This window comes from Antedon mediterranea, chromosome 5 (assembly GCF_964355755.1).
Source record: "Antedon mediterranea chromosome 5, ecAntMedi1.1, whole genome shotgun sequence".
Taxonomy (NCBI): Eukaryota; Metazoa; Echinodermata; class Crinoidea; order Comatulida; family Antedonidae; genus Antedon; species Antedon mediterranea.
Genome location: NC_092674.1, coordinates 23,815,635 through 23,834,684, shown reverse-complemented (window position 1 = coordinate 23,834,684; position 19,050 = coordinate 23,815,635). Strand labels below are relative to the sequence as shown.

At 34.7% G+C, this 19,050-nt stretch overlaps 2 protein-coding genes across 3 annotated transcripts in view; one reads left to right on the top strand and one right to left on the bottom strand.

Moving 5' to 3' along the window:
- Positions 1-4,822: 4,822 nt before the first annotated feature.
- Positions 4,823-16,272, top strand: LOC140049954 (neuronal membrane glycoprotein M6-a-like). 2 transcript variants are annotated; one of them, XM_072094907.1, is made up of 7 exons: positions 4,823-5,048; positions 5,218-5,380; positions 9,305-9,464; positions 11,573-11,741; positions 12,471-12,535; positions 13,907-13,972; positions 14,307-16,272. In XM_072094907.1, exons 1-7 carry the CDS (start codon positions 5,045-5,047, stop codon positions 14,463-14,465), a joined length of 786 nt encoding a protein of 261 aa, XP_071951008.1. In that variant the 5' UTR covers positions 4,823-5,044; the 3' UTR covers positions 14,466-16,272. The 2 variants fall into 2 exon arrangements, with proteins under 2 accessions (XP_071951008.1, XP_071951009.1); XM_072094908.1 differs by lacking the exons at positions 4,823-5,048; positions 5,218-5,380 and adding an exon at positions 7,466-7,574.
- Positions 16,273-16,306: 34 nt separating this feature from the next.
- LOC140049831 (uncharacterized) overlaps positions 16,307-19,050 on the bottom strand; it is a 32,677-nt gene continuing 29,933 nt past the window's right edge. The window contains exons 31-34 of the mRNA XM_072094779.1: positions 18,185-18,447; positions 17,700-17,890; positions 17,038-17,193; positions 16,307-16,458 (exon numbers count right to left, since the gene is read on the bottom strand). Of these exons, the coding sequence (XP_071950880.1) occupies positions 16,433-16,458; positions 17,038-17,193; positions 17,700-17,890; positions 18,185-18,447 (636 nt within the window). The 3' untranslated portion in view covers positions 16,307-16,432. The remainder of the gene's footprint in view (positions 16,459-17,037; positions 17,194-17,699; positions 17,891-18,184; positions 18,448-19,050) is intronic.

The following is a 19,050-nucleotide window of genomic DNA, read 5'->3' as shown; positions in this document are numbered from 1 at the left end:
ATCAGAAACACAAGATATGTTTGAGAATACATCTATAGAGGACGATATGCACAAATTGTAAGTAAGAATATATTATTCCTTTTTTATAAGATTATATATGATAGATTTTTGGGATTATTTTTCGCTTCCATTTTTTTTGTATTTTCACATTCAGATCACATTCAGAAACACATTATTTAAACAGAGGCCTGTGTAATTCTAGTCAGGAAAAGAAAAATCTAAATTAGGCCTACATGGGCTCCAGTCATTCGAATACAACAACTATTGCATTAGTACAATGAACTATTGCAAATCTATATACTGATAATTAATATAAGGATATATGTTGCTCAGAAGTTAATTGACGGAGGTGGGGAAGAAGAAGATGCTGAAAGCAAGAAATAAACTACGTCATCTCATCCCGATCATGATCTTAGAAATCTGGGAATTAGGTCCGACAATTAAACATTCACCACAAGTTATGATACGATCGACTGAAATTTATGACGTCGTAGGCCTAATACGTCATATAATGTACCACCATCTCAAGGACCCAATAGCATAGTCTCGTATTGTTTGCTGCTGCATCATTGGTACCATTAAAATTGTCCGACTTTTCTGGCATTTTATTTTTAAATGTCAAATAAAGAACAATACACATGATAGCAGTACACCGAAGTACCTCAGCTAAAGTGATGTTACACAGAAAAATGTTATTCCTCTTCCGCAGATCTTTTAACAATATGACAGTTAAAAAGACTAGACCATTCGTCAATATATCTACAGACGAGGGTGCTAAGCTTAACATATTATTCACAATCTCAATAAAGTCAAGTCTACATTTGCCTGCCATAACTTTGTATTAGACTCTTTAAACTGGTATACAATTTTCAATAATCCCACCAGTCTGTTAGTTTAAACTATATCAACACTGTAAAACTGTAATTCCGTATGCGGAGAACTGAGCGATGTATTCTTTTTTCCGAACGTGAAACTGATACGCATACGAAACATGTATAATTTAGTATTTACCAAGTCAGTGCCCTGGTGTTTAATTTAGAATGATGAATTAAATATTACCATGCATCAATACTTTAATATTCAACGATCAAAACATAATTAAAACTATGTCTTTCTACTTTGAGTACCGTAGTAGGCCACATTCTCCAATCAGCTATACACTATTCTGAACAATATATATAAAATTGTCACTGACAAACAAGCAGCCAAATGCCTACAACAAAGTAGACCTACATCAACAGCATACAACACATAACATTTTACTGTTCTGTCCTTTTTTTATACTATATTATAGGCCTCTGGCCCAGAATATTTACATAAATTGTTACATTTTTGGTGCATCGATAAATAATGATGTCTTCTTTCAAAAGCATATATACAAAATCAGGTAACGATATTTAGTAACAATTGATACATCGAAATGTCAAAAGGAACTAAAAGTGAAGTATGGGATCGAAGGCCTATGGTGGTACATTGGCGTATGTTATGTTAAATCAGAAGCAAGAAGTTCCTTACCAAAAGACAATAACAAATGCTTCATCCTTGTCGACAGCCCCGAAGGAAGACATGTAGTCTATAATCTCAAACGCCTCAACACTAAACTACGCAGTAATGGATCCAGGATTTTGAAATAGGGGGACGAGCCTAAAAAATGTAAAATAAATTGTACTATGTCCTATCTTTTGCATTGATAGTTTTATGTCGCTTCCAACGCTCCAGAATTATATCAAAGAACTTATAACACAAGAATCTCCTGTTCGTCCGAAGCGCGTAACAATTTCGAAAGGCATTGTGGGATAGAATAGAGCTATGGGTGGCGCCATTGTGAGCCATGGAGTAGGGCGCCCGCATCAAATTAGAAAGTCAAAATCATAGAGGGGTTCTGCTAATGCTCTAGGGGGTATAGAGTAATTGACTGAGGAGTAGGGCGCCCGCATCAAATTAGAAAGTCAAAATCATAGAGGGGTTCTGCTAATGCTCTAGGTGGTATAGAGTAATTGACTGAGGAGTAGGGCGCCCGCATCAAATTAGAAAGTCAAAATCATAGAGGGGTTCTGCTAATGCTCTAGGGGGGTAGAGTAATTGACTTCCTAGTTTGGAGGGGGCGCTGCTCCATGCTGTGAAATGGCGTCGCCCAGTTTGACCTTTTAACCCTGTACTTCCGATACTGTGTTTTGAATGCAAATTGAAGAACAGGAGATTCTTGTGTTATAAGTTCTTTGATTATATTTAGAAAGATCTACATGCGAATTCACAATCTGCATAGCTTCTCCTCCCGCACACGCAGATTAAGATTGTGTTCTAATCTTCTTCTTTTCAGTTCCTATATATTTATAAACTTCTTTTTTAAAGCTAGGATGAAACTTCCAAACTAAAAATGGGGTAAAGAAAGAATCAAGCGACAACACTAGATTTAAAAGAGGGTAAAACAGACACATTACATGTACAGAATAGATAATCAGCATCATAGTTGTAAATATAGCGTTTCTCATCAGGTTAAGTTTAGCTATTCGGTAACTATGTTTAAATATACGATTCTTCCGTCCAGATGTACATATTATATAACTCGATCTTATAGCACGAACAATTATCATGACAATAATGAAATTACTAATAATTAGTAGAATAATCACACATTGTAGATAACGAAAACGACAATCAATTCTCTTTCGTAGAACTACTGTAGCACAAGAAATACAGACACTGGCGATCCAAATTGCTAATACTATTTTCCAGTAAAATGTTTTTGTGTAGATTAGTTTGTATCTTATTGGAGCTTTGACGACGGCAATGTATCTTTCTACTGACATACTGAGAATGATCATTTGCGTGACCAGAAGGGTCGTCTCTTTTGATATATAAACCCAGTACTGTACACGGTCTGCAATGTTTTCTGTACTTGTATAATTAGTCACAGATCTGAACATATCGCTTTGTTTAAAGGCTTTCCTTTCTTCATATTTTGATTCGCCACCATGATGGAAAATAATAAATAATCCTATAACAGTACATCGAAGTATCTCGGAAAAGTTGATGTTACACAGAAAAATGTTATTTCTCGTCCGTAGATTTCCTAATAGTATTATAGTTAGAAAAACAAGTCCATTAGTCAGAATATCGATAGATAGTATAGACAATAGTAAGGGTGATACAACTTGCTTAGCAGTATAACTTCCCAGCTTTACACATTTAGTCGTCTCACAAAACCCATTCTCTGTGTGATTATCACGGGTGAAATTGTCAGCATAGGACATGATTTCGTATAGCCCTATTATGGTGTACAATTAAGTATTCTGCAGATTCTATCTTCTATCCTGTCAGTTTAGCTTAAGCAAAAATTGTATAACTGTAATATTCCATTGTCTTCCAATTTCAATATGAACTCGATACGCCTACAAACATGTATAATTCATGTAATTTACAAATTCAGTGCCTCCAGGATGCTTAATTTTAAATGACGCATTCTTGATTCACGGTGCATTAGTAATTTGGAAATTCAACGAAAGTATCATTTAATTAACGTAGCAACAACATTTTAAATTCAAATCCATGAGAACTAAGGAATAATAGAATACGGTAGAATTTAGAACGATGATGAACATCAATAAAGATCGAAACGTCAATTTATGGCTTCAAATTATGTTGAGTTGTATATTATGTTATTTAAGCATAATCAGTGCATCTATTGGTTTTTAAATCTTTTACAAATGAAAGATTTTTTATTGTATTGCCATTAACAATAGAGTTCTAAAAAGTGTAATGTGGTTCTTCATGTAGACTTGCCTCAAGTCTGTATTCGTTGTCTTTTTTTTTTATTTATTTGTTTTTATTTCGATTTTTTACTATCGAAACTCAAGTAGTATACGTATGAAACGCCATATGTGCCAACATATTTATCTTTTTACTAATATTAAAACAAACTCCGTCTGGAACAGACTACTCTTCATGGTATTTTAGGTTATTTATATAACATAGTATTTTGAGCCAATACGGTGGCCATTTTAAAGAGTCCCTGTCCAGTTTGCATCACTTTCATCACTAATAGTATACACACATTGTCTTAAATTAAATGTATACCAATGTAGCTAATCTGCGTGGTAGACTTGATCCAGATCATGAATAAGAGTCCTCGATACAGAGGCAGAGCAATATAAATGAAAAATCAAGACTCAGGTTAATATTAAAAACATATTTATTAACACTACAGACTGTTTCATGAGAAAGATAAAAATACATCCTCAATCTTCAGGTGTTAGGCTCTGAATCTATATATATAAATCTACAGTCCATTGTCATATATATATATATATATATATATATATATATATATATATATATATATATATATATATATATATATATATATATATATATATATATATATATATATATATAAATCATACTGTAAATTATAGAAACAGCGCTCATATTCGGAACATGTTCCGAATATGAGCACTGTTTCTATAATTTACAGTATGATTTATATATAATTTACACAGTGCTACGCAACATCATTGATTTATATATATATATATAGCTGTGCCACATAATCAACAATGCCGTGTACGGATTTGAAAAATTTTGTCGAAATATTTATTAAACATACCGTTCTATATAAACATGGCTGTAGTCGTGCGCTCAAATTTCAGTTAGTGTTTACCGACCGACCGACCGACTGACCGGCCAACCAACCGACTGAGCTGTAGACTAAAAACTGAACATTTACTCCTACCTGCCAATGGTTAAACTTAACTTAAAATTAGAGGGCGCCCCCATTAAAAGTACAAGCTAACTTTGTGATACATCTGAACTAAACTATCACCACCATCCAGTAGCCTTCCTGATTTCACAGCATTAAGACCTGTTAACAAGGCATGTTCTTAAATTAAATAGGCATTGCATGAGTTCGTTTAAATACAGTACTTTACTTGAAAGATAAACAAACTGTGTCTATATCAGCAAGTTTTCAATGTCGTGTTTTTGAAAGATACGGAATAAGTAACATCATTGTTATTAAACTGAAAGCCGAAAACAGGGAGTTAAAATGGGTAAGTATGGTCAGTGTGGAAACGACGGCGATATAACGTTTCACTCATTCGAATAGTTTATAGGTTTTAGGTTACAGAGAATTGGCAGTTCTGGCGTATACAGTATAAGATACCACATTCGCCTAAACTAATATTTCATTTTTGTACATTTTATTTTGTTGTTTAAAAGTTCATCGGGACGAATGTGGGACAGGAATTCCTTATGGATCTCTATTCGCTACCGTTCTTCTGTGCACTGGCGTTGGCATCTTTACTGGTGCTTCGCTCGTTGGCATATCAGAAACACAAGATATGTTTGAGAATACATCTATAGAGGACGATATGCACAAATTGTAAGTAAGAATATATTATTCCTTTTTTATAAGATTATATATGATAGATTTTTTGGATTATTTTTCGCTTCCATTTTTTTTGTATTTTCACATTCAGATCACATTCAGAAACACATTATTTAAACAGAGGCCTGTGTAATTCTAGTCGGGAAAAGAAAAATCTAAATTAGGCCTACATGGGCTCCAGTCATTCGAATACAACAACTATTGCATTAGTACAATGAACTATTGCAAATCTATATACAGTACTGATAATTAATATAAGGATATATGTTGCTCAGAAGTTAACTGACGGAGGTGGGGAAGAAGAAGATGCTGAAAGCAAGAAATAAACTACGTCATCTCATCCCGATCATGATCTTAGAAATCTGGGAATTAGGTCCGACAATTAAACATTCACCACAAGTTATGATACGATCGACTGAAATTTATGACGTCGTAGGCCTAATACGTCATATAATGTACCACCATCTCAAGGACCCAATAGCATAGTCTCGAATTCAGTTGTCATGATTATTACACCATACGATGCTGTATTCATTATCAAACGCTAAAAACATAACAATGGCAGTACTAATACACGTTAATTAATATATAACCAGTGATAACGTCATTGTTTAGTTACGTGTTTATATCAATATGATGACATCATAGTAATAATACAGGTAGTTGGATATAATAATTAGGGATACTACATATCGTATGGACTTTACATTTTAATCGAAAAGGCTGAAAGTTTGATGAAATATGGGATAAACAAAGGGCGGAATTATGAGTATTATTATACCAGTTTACACAAATCAATAATCGTAGTATATAGTGTTTGTGTTTCTGATTACCAATCGATCGATGATCTATTTTCATTAATATTATTGTGGTGGTGTTAAACATATTGATTTTAATCAGCTGAGTAAACAATTCCTGTATGTCATTTATCACCTTTGAGTCATTGGACACTCCTAGGATTTGAAATCATTGGGACGTATGTGACTTGAAGCTTGGTTCCCACTAGAACGTAACGCAGGGACGTAAACGCAACGCAAGCGTTTTAACCAATGACAAGCGAAGTTATAGACAGTTAGCAATCACAAGCAAATAAGCCATCGCTTGTGATTGGTCAATTCACTTGCGTTGCGTTACGTCCTTGTGTTGCGTCGCTAGTGGGAACCACGCTTGGTACCCACCAACGTTAGCGGATAATTGTTCTTTTCCCAGTAGCGACGCAACGTAACGCAACCTAATTATGTTTGCCCCCGCCTGCGTGAAATCAAATCTGCGTTTAAGAAGGGCATTTTCTTACATTGCGTAGTTTGCGCTACATTGCGTATCTAGTGGGAACCAATCTATAATCAACTACGGGTATATAACTGAGCATTGAACAGGCGCGCCCATTATGTATTGTTATCAGGAGAATTTAAGCAATATGATTAACATAATATTTTGTCGAGTTTTATCTTTAAATATAATCATAATGAAAGTTCAAATATGTTGTTAGGAGTGTTATTGATAACCTTTTAACAGAAGTGCGGTTAACTTAGCGTTCTTATCAACCGCTTAGTGTGATTTATCGGATTGTGGATGACCACCAACACGAACCGTGTTCAAATACATCTTATCGCCACTATAATTATTGCATATACAGTACTAAATATAACAAGCAATATTTCTTACAAAAAAAACGCCGTTCATCTCACGTTAACTACCGTCTACATGCATCTCAATATTTATCATCAGCAAATGTTTTTCTTTTCTCAATTATGAAACATTGTGGAAACTATAGATCGATACTTATTAGAAATTAATGTATGAAAACTATATATTATTTCTCATAAATTACAGTACAGTACTAAAAACAATGTTTAGTTAAGTTTATTCTCAAGTTTTTGTCTATTGATAGTTACAATAGTAATTCTATCTATTAAATGTGTAATACCGTATGTTCTTATCCAACTACTCGTCCATCTGCTTTCCTAATTGCATTTTAAAATGTTTTGTACAGCAGTGTTTGTGTATATTAGCGTAGCAAAACAGATTACCCTTTGGCCTAAGAGCTTAGCAACCACCAGTCTTGTTATGAGATTTGAAACCCGTATTGCTAACACGATTTCATCAAAAAGCGTGTTTAGATGAGTGGCCTCATAAATTATGCAGCCGACACCTGGTAATAATGGATGTACTGTGCACACAAGTACAGGTATCTCTAGTTACTTGTCAGTACAGTAGTGTAGGCCTATTTATATTGTTCGTTAAACGTTTAGTTATCTCCCTCACCCCCTTTTTACTATAATTCACTGTTTGGGTTAGTGGTTCCCCCAAGAACAAGTCGCATGCCGAATTATTCCCGTCAGATTCAGTGTCCTAAGTATACTACGGTATAGACGGTAATCAACTATTTTTTTTTAAATTGCCCACTTTTTCGATTTGGAAATCTATACATCAGAGGTTACGCAGTCAATATTTCAATTTCAACGAATGAAATATTTTCACCATTTCAACGAATACAGACATGTTTTCACCCCTGTAGGGCCTATGTATATTTGATTTTTAACAGCCCAGAAGCAAATTTTGCCATTTTAAGGGAAATTCATATTTTTTCGTCATGATTTATGTTACACATATATTTGATTTATGGATTGTACAATTAACAAAATATTATATTTAAAATTCATGCCTGTACCTGAGCTTTATTAACCCACTAGTGCGTTCTGTCAATTTTCTAGCGGAATCGAAATTTCAGATTCAAATTCAAATTCAAACTGTTGTCAGATTGTTGAGTAACGTTTGTTTATTCAATTCAATCTCTGGTCCGTGAAAAGTAAAATTACAAATAAATGAATTAAAAATTAAACAATACTAATTATGTAGTAGTGTTTATTTTATGGATATTAAGTCCAAAATACAGAGAAATGAATGAATGAATAATTATAAGATCAGCCTGTATAAAGCTTCGTCTGCACTATCAAACTAGTTCGACAAATAAAGTGTGATGTGCCCAAATATGGTAGTGTGATATGTTTAAATATGGTAGTGATATGACATCATCATGTCCATGGGCACATCACGTTTGTTTCGTCACATAACGTTTGATAGTGTAGACAGAGCTTAAACCCACAAGTTTGTCGTACGTGGGAATACTGAACAGCATAGGCCTAGTATATTTAGTAGTAGCATAGTATTCTCAAGTTTCTCAACTCATTCGTAGGGCCTACTTGAACAGCCATAGCCATCCACCGGTACCAGCAATGAACAATGGGAATCACGTATACATCGTACTTTATACATTACGTCGTAACCGTTCTTAAGCTTGGTTCCCACTAGCGACGCAACGCAAGGACGTAACGCAACACAAATGAATTGACCAATCACAAGCGATGGCTTATTCGCTTGTGATTGCTAACTGTCTATAACTTCGCTTGTCATTGGTTAAAACGCTTGCGTTGCGTTTACGTCCTTGCGTTACGTTCTAGTGGGAACCAAGCTTCCACTAGCGACGCAACGTAACACAACCTACGCAATATAAGCAAATGCCCTTCCAATAATTGTGTTTGCCCCCGCCTGCGTGAAATCAAACCTGCGATGTTTGCAGCACTGTTGCGTCGTTGGTTCCCACTTGTGATTACGCAATACGGCCGGCACTTTGCGTCAATACGTCGCTGCGTTGCGTTCTAGTAGGAACCACGCTTTACAGTAGTCTGGTTTCATGTTTGTTAAAATGTCAACTATATCGTATGAAGAATATTTTGGTTCTCTTTCTATTATGTATGTAACCCCTCCTTTGGAAAACCGTTATTCAGTGTACACTTAAATAAGGGGTATAAATAAAGGAAACTTAAATTATTATTATGAGACCATCTGAAACCGAGAAGTTTTTTAACATTCTTTATACTTTATGACCTACTATAACAACTTGTTTTTATTTACTAGTCTTGAGGCATTGCGGTACGTAATATACGGAATAGCAGCAGTTTTCGCCGTCTATTCGTTACTTTTGCTTTTCATTGGATTTGTCGCTACTGGACAAGCTAAGAAGCAAGTTTACAGTACAAACGAAATTACATTCAATGGAAAATGCTGTATGAATAGTGTAAGTAAAACATAACTATGTGCCCCGTGACGTTATTAATATGCTTGAAGTACGCGTTCCAGTGGTTCAATTCTTCGCGTGAAGCGTGATTCTACGGTGGCCTATAAGTGTCACGGCAACTTTCAAAAAAGATCACGGCAACTTTAAAAAAAAGCCACGGCAATTTGAAAAAAGCCACGGCAATTTGAAAAAAGCCACGGCAAATTAAAAATAAAACATCACGGCAAATTAAAAATAAACATCGCGGCAATTTAACAAAAATACCACGGCAACTTAAAAATGAAACACCACGGCAAATTAGTATTAAAACACCACGGAAAATTAGTAATGAAACACCACGGCAAATTACAGAATGCCACGGCGGAAGTGAGTTACCACGGCGGAAGTGAAACCTTTGGAATCTTCGATTTTTTCTGAGGTAAGTAATTATTTGTGCATTGAAGTAAATATTATTATATTAATTTATTATATTTAACTACAGCATTTACGTGTTTATTGCACTAGGCCTAGCTATGCCTACTACTAGCCCTAGGCCTTAGGCCTACAGTAGTAGCTAGGTCTACTGTAAAAACAACTTGTTATATAAAAAACAGATTACTGTAAATATATTAAAACATTGTAGAATGTTATAGGGCCTAGGCCTACCTTGTAATAAGGCCTATGGTCTAGCCCGGCCTAGAAAGTTCAAGAAGAGTGCAATAAACACGTAAACTGCTGCAGTTAAATAAATTAATATAATATTTACATCAAAGCACAAATAATTACTTACCTCAGAAAAAATCGAAGGTTCCAAAGGTTTCACTTCCGCCGTGGTAACTCACTTCCGCCGTGGCATTCTGTAATTTGCCGTGGTGTTTCACTATTAATTTGCCGTGGTGTTTCAATACTAATTTGCCGTGGTGTTTCATTTTTAAGTTACCCTGGTATTTTTGTTAAATTGCCGCGATGTTTTATTTTTAATTTGCCGTGATGTTTTATTTTTAATTTGCCGTGGCTTTTTTCAAATTGCCGTGGCTTTTTTCAAATTGCCGTGGCTTTTTTTGAAAAAATTGCCGTGATATTTTTTGAAAGTTGCCGTGACACTTATAGGCCACCGTATGATTCCCACTAGCGACGCAACGTAACGCAACCGACGCAACGTAACAAAATGCCCTTCCAATAATTTTGTTTGCCCCCGCCTGCGTGAAATCAAACCTGAGATTTTTGTTGCACTATTGCGTCGTCGGTTCCCACTTGTGATTACGCAATACAGCCCTTTGCGTCGATACGTCACGGCGTCACGTTGCGTTGCGTTCTAGTGGGAACCACGGTTACATCATTGGTTCGTAGGCCTATGTAAAGCGTGGTTCTCACTAGCGACGCAACGCAAGGACTTAAACGCAACGCAAGCGTTTAACCAATGACAAGCGAAGTTATAGACAGTTAGCAATCACAAGCGAATAAGCCATCGCTTGTGATTGGTCAATTCACTTGCGTTGCGTTACGTCCTTGCGTTGCGTCGCTAGTGGGAACCACGCTTTACATATGCCTACGAACCAGGTCAAATAATGTAAGCATGGTTCCCACTAGGACTCAACGCAAGGACGTAAACGTGTTGACGTGTATTTGACCACAAGCGACAGTTCGAATAATCCATTGGTTATGATTGGTTAAATCACTTGCGTTGCGTTGCGCCTATGTCTCTAGTGGGAACCAAGCATACGGATAGCGATTAAAAGCAATGTAACATATTCAACCATAGAGGAGGAAATAATTCCTCTACAATTCAACTTACTTACGCAACCGTATGCTTAGGCCTACCAGTGCATGAGAAATATTCTGATCATATTTCTCAGGTTCTTTTAGAGAAAATTAAATATACAAAACATAAAACCATAAGGCGGATGGATTAAATAGACGATATAGATATTTGGAACCTAAAATATTAGATCTATAATGAGTCATGGGTTAAGACCTATACCTTCCATATCGAAAGGCATGCTTCTCGAAATGCACATGTTCACTTGGCACACTATTGCACAACGCTGTTCGTACGTTAAAAACAGCAGCATTGTGACATTATGTAACTGATGTTGGTAAAAATATACAGCTTCCAATTTTTTTTCTAGGCTACAATTTTTACTTATTTTATGCTGCTTGTGTGGTTGTTCATATTGTGCGTTTTAGTCATCCCCACCATGTTCATGAAAATGACAACGGGATATTGTTATAGTGACGGAATTATTGACGAAAATGATGCAGTCGACCCAAATGCTTGTATAAATTTGACGTGGTACGGTAAGTAGGTAACTTAATTAGGTCTAGTTAGTATTGCATTCATTATTAGTGCCTACATTTCTATCACTCTAGATATCGGAAGTTGTGGACAGGGACAGACGACCGAAGTTGTGCCCGTCAAATACTTTAAAGCCTTGTCGACACTATCGAACTGTCATATTACTACCATATTTGAGCATATCACTACCATATTTGGGCACATCCAACTTTTTTTTCAAACTAGTTTGATAGTGTAGACAGAGCTTAAGACTTTCCCTCACATTTACATTAATCTCCCTTAGCATACCATATCCTCAATTTATGATGAGTATATCCCAAATACGCGTAAATGGAAGACTACACACCTACTATTCAAAATGAAATTGGCTGAACGCTATAAATGGCAGAAAGAACAAGGGAAATATTGTCTGCTTTTTATTTTTAAAAAGGATGTAGGTGTACCTTTATATCTTTACATATAGTCACTGATGATTACGCCAAACAAAACTAATAAACGTCCATCTGAGTTTACGGAAGTGTAGGCCTAAGCCTAGTAGAAACATCATGACGACAAGGACGTTTTCAACTTTTCTTGTATTGCATGCACCAAACTATGTATCTGAACAATTAGACTTGTTTTCTTCTACCAGTCTACCCTAAACTGAACCATATGTGCCAATCAAATATAAATTTAGTTTGCGACATGGGAACCATTGACGCAAATTACTTGTTTGTTCGTTTTAACTACAGGGCTTGGAAACGGCGGAATATCAAGTGCGATCTGTGACGATGATCTATTAAACTATTGCCAACAGGTAACTACGGGGCGCCTTAAGAGGCGAAATTGTCTAGGGGCAGTATCAATAAGTTATCGTGGTAGTTACTGTTATCATGGAGGTACCTCCATGCTGTTATTTAGCGCAGTCTATACGATTTGTTTAACTTATTATTATATTAACCATGATAAGGTTTCCAGTTCGAATTCAATTACTTTCAAATGGTTACAAAGCTTGTCTTTGACACAGGAATCGACTAGGTTGGAAAATACATTTACAATTAGGCCTATATAAGATCCGACACCACGCACAAGGATACTTTTCCAGTAGTTAAAGGTATCTGATTGGGGATTAAATAGTCAACAGTGGCAATTTTTCTTTAGGCTATACGCATCCAACAACGAGTAAATCACCAAATACAGGCTATTTAATAATGCATCATTTGAGTCTCAGTTGAGGTATGAGGAGTTGGGTTGAAAGAGTCGTGAGTTACAAACCCTGGTAATAGGTCAAGATTGAACCCTGGACCTTGGGATTGAAAGGCTGAATCACCAAGCTACAGCTCTACTAATTAAATTACTACTAGTTACTATTTTTTTTAATGTCGCGATTGGCACCCCGTATGGTACATAGATAATTGATTTTCAATGGATAACTCGGCATGAGGGCTAGAACCCCATTTGGGAAAACCATTAACAATGATTTGTCCTGGTAATGATGTACATTTTAGGAAAATTATAAATATAGGCATTTCATGTTCAAATATGGAAAATCCATGTGTGATTCAGATTTCGTGGATAAGGCCTATAAATAAACAAGAAATATTTCTTAAAACGATGCTTGCTTATTGAAAAATATTTTTTATTTCCAATGTTTTTGAATGTGTCATTTTATTGTCACATAGGCCTAATAGTTATTTTACCTGAAAAAATGTAATTTAAAGCAACAAATATGTGAATAAATATTATTTTTTTGTTACAGAAGTGAATACTCAATTTCTGTCACTTTAGTTAATTTTATTACTAAGGTCAAGTCTGGGGGTCACTTCATCACCCTAGATATTTCAAGTGTGAAATATCCTATAACAAACACAAACTTTAATGGACTGTTTGGATAATAATTCAATGAATATCTAACAGTGAATTACATTCAAAAGTCATAAATACCAGAAATGCTTTGGGATTTGTAATTTTAGCATGACATGTCCGAATAGACTCTTTTCCCAGACGTTTTTTGGGTCTACAGTAGCAGCTGGAAATCTATAAATTATAGTGAAGTTTCCATTTTCGCAAAACTGTCGTCCTTAGAACTATAACTGCTGCTCGCTTTAGCTTCTGATTGAGTAGTCCTAATGGGACGTAGCGGGCTAGAGCAGCAGCGGGAAAAATGAATATCTTTCTCTAATTTCAGGCCGAGAAATCCTTTGTACTTTTTGTAGTGTCATTTGGATCTGCTGGATTGGCTACACTCGGAATGGTAGGTGGAGATGTTATTAGTATTTTATTTAAAGAGAAAAGAATTTCCGATGATCTATTAATATTTTTTAAGATTTTGGTTTGTTTTTATTTTAAACATTAGCAAGATCAGATTAGGTTTCGGTTGTCAGAATCATTCTACTTCAGTTACTGCAGTAACTATATTCACGCGTCGTCCCTATTTCTTACAGTGAATGCCTCAAACTTCACATTAAAAAAACTAAAGAAACTAGAAAAGAAAAAGAAAACTTACTGCAGTAATAAATATTAAAAATTACCAAAAAAAAAAACTTTCATAATTTATATTGTTATTATTGAAATTTTATATCTTAAAGATAAATTTTCTAATGTGCTTAGCTGCAAACGGTGGACATCTGAGGGACGGGATGAAACGACAAGACTACGAAAGGAAACGAAATATGGAGGAACAGGAGCTGTTCCATTTAACGATGAACAAATCAACCGAAAGGCTAGCTACAACACCTTATTTCTGAGATCACGCACAGCAGTTTTGTAATAGTGGATTTTTTGGCAGATTCAGATTCTATTATTATTAGTTATTGTTTTAACACAGGAGAAGCCGATTTCTCTAATACTCAAGACCATTTGGCTATAGCCCTGAAGCATGGTTCCGCCCACTTGCAACGCGACGAAGCTTCGTATTGACGCAAAGTGTTGTATTGCGTAATCTCAAGTCGGAACCAGACGACGCAACAGTGATGCAAACATCGCAGGTTTGGTTTCACGCAGGCGGGGGAAAACTCATTATTAGAAGGGCATTTTGCTACGTTTCGTAGGTGGTTGCGTTGCTAGTGTAGTGGGAACCAAGCTTAACATGTTTGATGGGCACAGAACTGTTACAAAACATTGAGTATAAACAGACCTTGGACGTTATGTAATTATACCGTGAAGTGATGGTATCAAATGAACAGAGTCGGATCGGATGCTTTAATATTAAACTGTGTTACTAGACCCATTGTTATTCAATAGAGTATACAGTACGAATGATTTTGTTTAAATTTCACATCAACAAAACGCAAATAGCGTTTATCATACACATAATTATTGAGCTATGTTTAATTGTCTTTTTTCTTTACCGGAATTAAATTAGTAAATACTGCGATTTAATCTGTTTTGCGTTCAAACCAGGAGTTATACTACCATAGTTAACGACACGGAGGAGAGTTCTGCTCCAGGGAAAATTTTCATTTAAAAATTTTGTTTAGCAATATTGCTAATCAAACTGATTTTTAAGTCCAAAAACATAGTTTTGTATTGTATTTTTTGCTACACAATTTTCAAAATGTGTAGCAATAAGGTTGTTTTGTATAGCTTTTTGCTACGCTACACTGGCGAAAATGTTCCCTGTGCTCACCTCGGATTATGCTTAAACTACGTTCACACTGAGCTCAGATTCAGCGTGACCGTATATTTTTTTTAATTAAGCAAAGTTTGTCAAGCAAAGTTGTCTATCTGCTAGTGTATAGACCAGTCGACAAACTACTGAAAACCAGTTTGCAAACAACGAGTTTCCAAACTTCGTTTATACGTACATTCTGTAGGTCTATGAAATTCGAAATTAGTTTGAACGGTTCTACACTCATTTATCCTCGCTTGAAACCACAAAATCGTGTCTGTAATTGAGAATTTACTGTACTGTTTATTTCGTAATTAAAAACTGCAAGACAATTTTATGTTCCTGTAAATAATCTGAAAGTAACCCCCAAGTTGCTGAAGATCTGAAAGTAACCCCTAAGTTGCTAACTTTAAACAATGATATGCAAAACGATCTGTATTACAACTTCTCAACCGATTTGTAAACTAACGTCATTGTTATTGTTGTCAACTTTCATTTGGCCTGAATGTAACCCCCAAGTTGCTAAATTTAAACAATGATATGCAAAATGATCTGAATTACAAATTTTCATTGTTTAAAAAATATGTGAGTTTATAAACAAAATTTACAGTCCTGAACAACATTGTACAATATTTTTAAATAATACAGTACTTTATCTGCAGAAGAAAAAAGTTTAAAAAATAAATTGAACTTCCAGCTTTTGAAAACGATTAAAGATTTTATTAGTGTACTAGTAGTGCTGCGGAGATGCAACTATACAAACAAGATATGTTTTCCTTAGTTATGTATCAAAACAGGCAAATATACTGTTTAGTATTTAAGACTGTGAAAAGATGATTTTCACACTTAAACAAATGATGAGGAAATCAATTGTTGCATAATTTGAATTACATTATTATAACCTTATACAGCATAGAAAATATTGTATATTATATACATATATATTTATATATAATATACATATAAATATATAGACACGTTTTACTAATAGTGTTATATTTGATTTAATCTTTTTTTTTTTAATTTTATAATTTCTATTTCTTGTCAAAATATATTCTATATAAATATAGTGTGATCGATTTTCCTACCCCAGACTTGATCGGCTTAAGAACAGCTTTGAGTCTCGAATTCTAAAAAAAAAAAAGAAAATTGAATTACAAAACTAACAAAATAATATAAATATAATGACAATATATAAATATATAACAATCATTGGCATGTACATTTTCTAGTTTCTCTGTATATGATTATGAAGTATTATTACTGTATTTACAATTTTACATAATACATCAGCATCTAGGGCCATTCCCAATACAATTTGTCATACCCATTATATATGTATTAAACACACAGTCTGAGTGGCGAAAAATAAATATTTTGGCATACATGGCGTTTCATACGTATAATACTTCAGCTGAGAAACTATTTTCAAGGCAAAAATTGAAACAGGAAGACTCTGCTCGTTGTACAAATTTTGCTATTTCACGCATCCATATAGGAGAACGTAGGAAGGAACATCCAGAGGGACATAATTAAGCACTTGCTTTAAGCCCAACAACAAATTAAGTAAGTAATAAGTCTAGATACGGTATATCTATGTGACAGTGTATGACAGAATTTTCCTAGATACTGGTTTAATTACAGATGCTGTACTGAGAATTGGATATATATTCTAAACTGTACACTGAATTTTGCTTTAAAAAAATTACCTGTTTGGTCAATTCTAGCTTGAAGGATTTGGGAGTTAATTGGTATAGGCAATACTTCCTGATCTGAGAAGAAACGATCTTCAAGATCGTAGGCTCCGACACCAGCGTGTATGTAACTAGTACCATGTAGAGAGAATACGTGCAAGGTTTGGGCTCCTGAAAAGGAATGCATTCATGTTAGTGTGGTTGAAAAACGCAGGCAGACCTAAAAACTAATCATGTTGATATACTGTGGTATACTGTATAATACCTTTCTACTTCTCCGAATCAATCAAGTGTTACTTGTTTAGATCGTATTGTATTAATATGTATTGTTCTCCTTTAGGTCTAATTATTTCAAAAGGATATCAATCAATCAACCCCGATATCTCAATGCAAGAAATCTGTTTGTGGATAATAATGTTCCATCTTTTTATGAATTTTTTAGGCTAACAATTTATAGTTTTCTTTCCACAATTATGAAAAGCAAAAACAAAATATGTATATGAATTGTTCATTTTTTATTCCAAAATGTATTTCAAGTGGAGAGAGGCACTTTAAATAATTCTTGGTCCTCCCTCTCCATGACGGTTGTCACATAATTCTTCGTATTTCTTTTTTATTGTATGTATATGTTTCATATGGACAGTTTGTCTGAAATAAATTGAATTTAATTGAATTACCTTCTACCGGTAGAATTTTAATGCGGACAAACATCAATAACGACCCTTGGTATTTGTAAACTGTCACAGTGTCTGTCCTATCGAGCACAAAGAGTAAATGTTTTGAATTCACACTGTGCGAATCCAGATCTAATGCACCGTATGCAGTCAAGTCTTGCCTCCACTCAAGATTTGGTGACCCCATAGTATACCTACAGTACAAAAACAGTTTGTGTTAGTGTAATAAGTTAGAAGGCACTTTCCTAGCCACCCCAAATAATTGAACTACTACTATGTGGAAAAGTTTTGGATAAAACTGTGGCCTCAAGCCTGTACACTGACAAACTTACAGGGGTCAAAACATAAGCTCTTAGGCGGAGATAATTATATTAGCTATTGAAATTTTAAAAAGTGTGATTGGTGAATAAAATCACAGGATTTTTGACAAATACCAAAAACTTTAGAAATTATGAGTTCATCTAGTTCTAGGAAAAAAAATAACTCACTCAAACACCTGTACTGGAACATCAAAATTACAATCCGTCAATGCTCCCTGAAAACCATTGGCAATGACTATATAATATTGCTCATTTATCTCCATTTCTAAAATATCCATGGCAGCAAAAGAGTCTGCTTCAGCAACTTTCGTAAAGGTATAGTTGTCAGACTGGATCCAAACTTCTGAGGTGGTCGCCACAGACGATATGTAAGAATCAAGGAAGTTAGCAATCGCCAGGTGAAGTATACCATCAACAAAAAAATGGGTAATCTGTAACATATATTATAGGTAAATTTTTATTTTTATTTAAAACATATTGAGACAGGATAAAAAGGAGAGATATTAATAGATTAAAAACATTCATGAAAGGCATTAAAAAAAAAACTTGCAAAAGCCTAAACCTTTAAAATCACAATACAAAGACAGACAAAATTTACAATGTTAAAAAGGAGAGAAAATAAAAGGGAAATATAAAAATGAATTGTTCAGAACATGTTTACAAATATAGTAAAACATAGTCTAAAAGGGAAAATTCCTAAAATACAATTGTAAAATAAAACTGGTAAAAATATTTACATATTTAACAACTGGTTGAAAATAGCAAATGGAAATCCCAGAATTAAAATTGTTCTAAACTTGAGTAGCAGTGCATTTAGAACAGTGCAGTTTGGCATTTATATATCCATATCTTTATTTTAAAAACCATCAAACATATAAAACAATATTAAAAGTGGCTTTTATGATACTCATTTGCTTTGGTAATCAAAAGAAAGGCACAATAAAAACAATTGTTATGTTTCCTAAAGCCCGGCTCACACTAGAGCCTTCGGCTGAGCCAACTGGCACGAGTAACACTTAACTAACGGTGTGCGC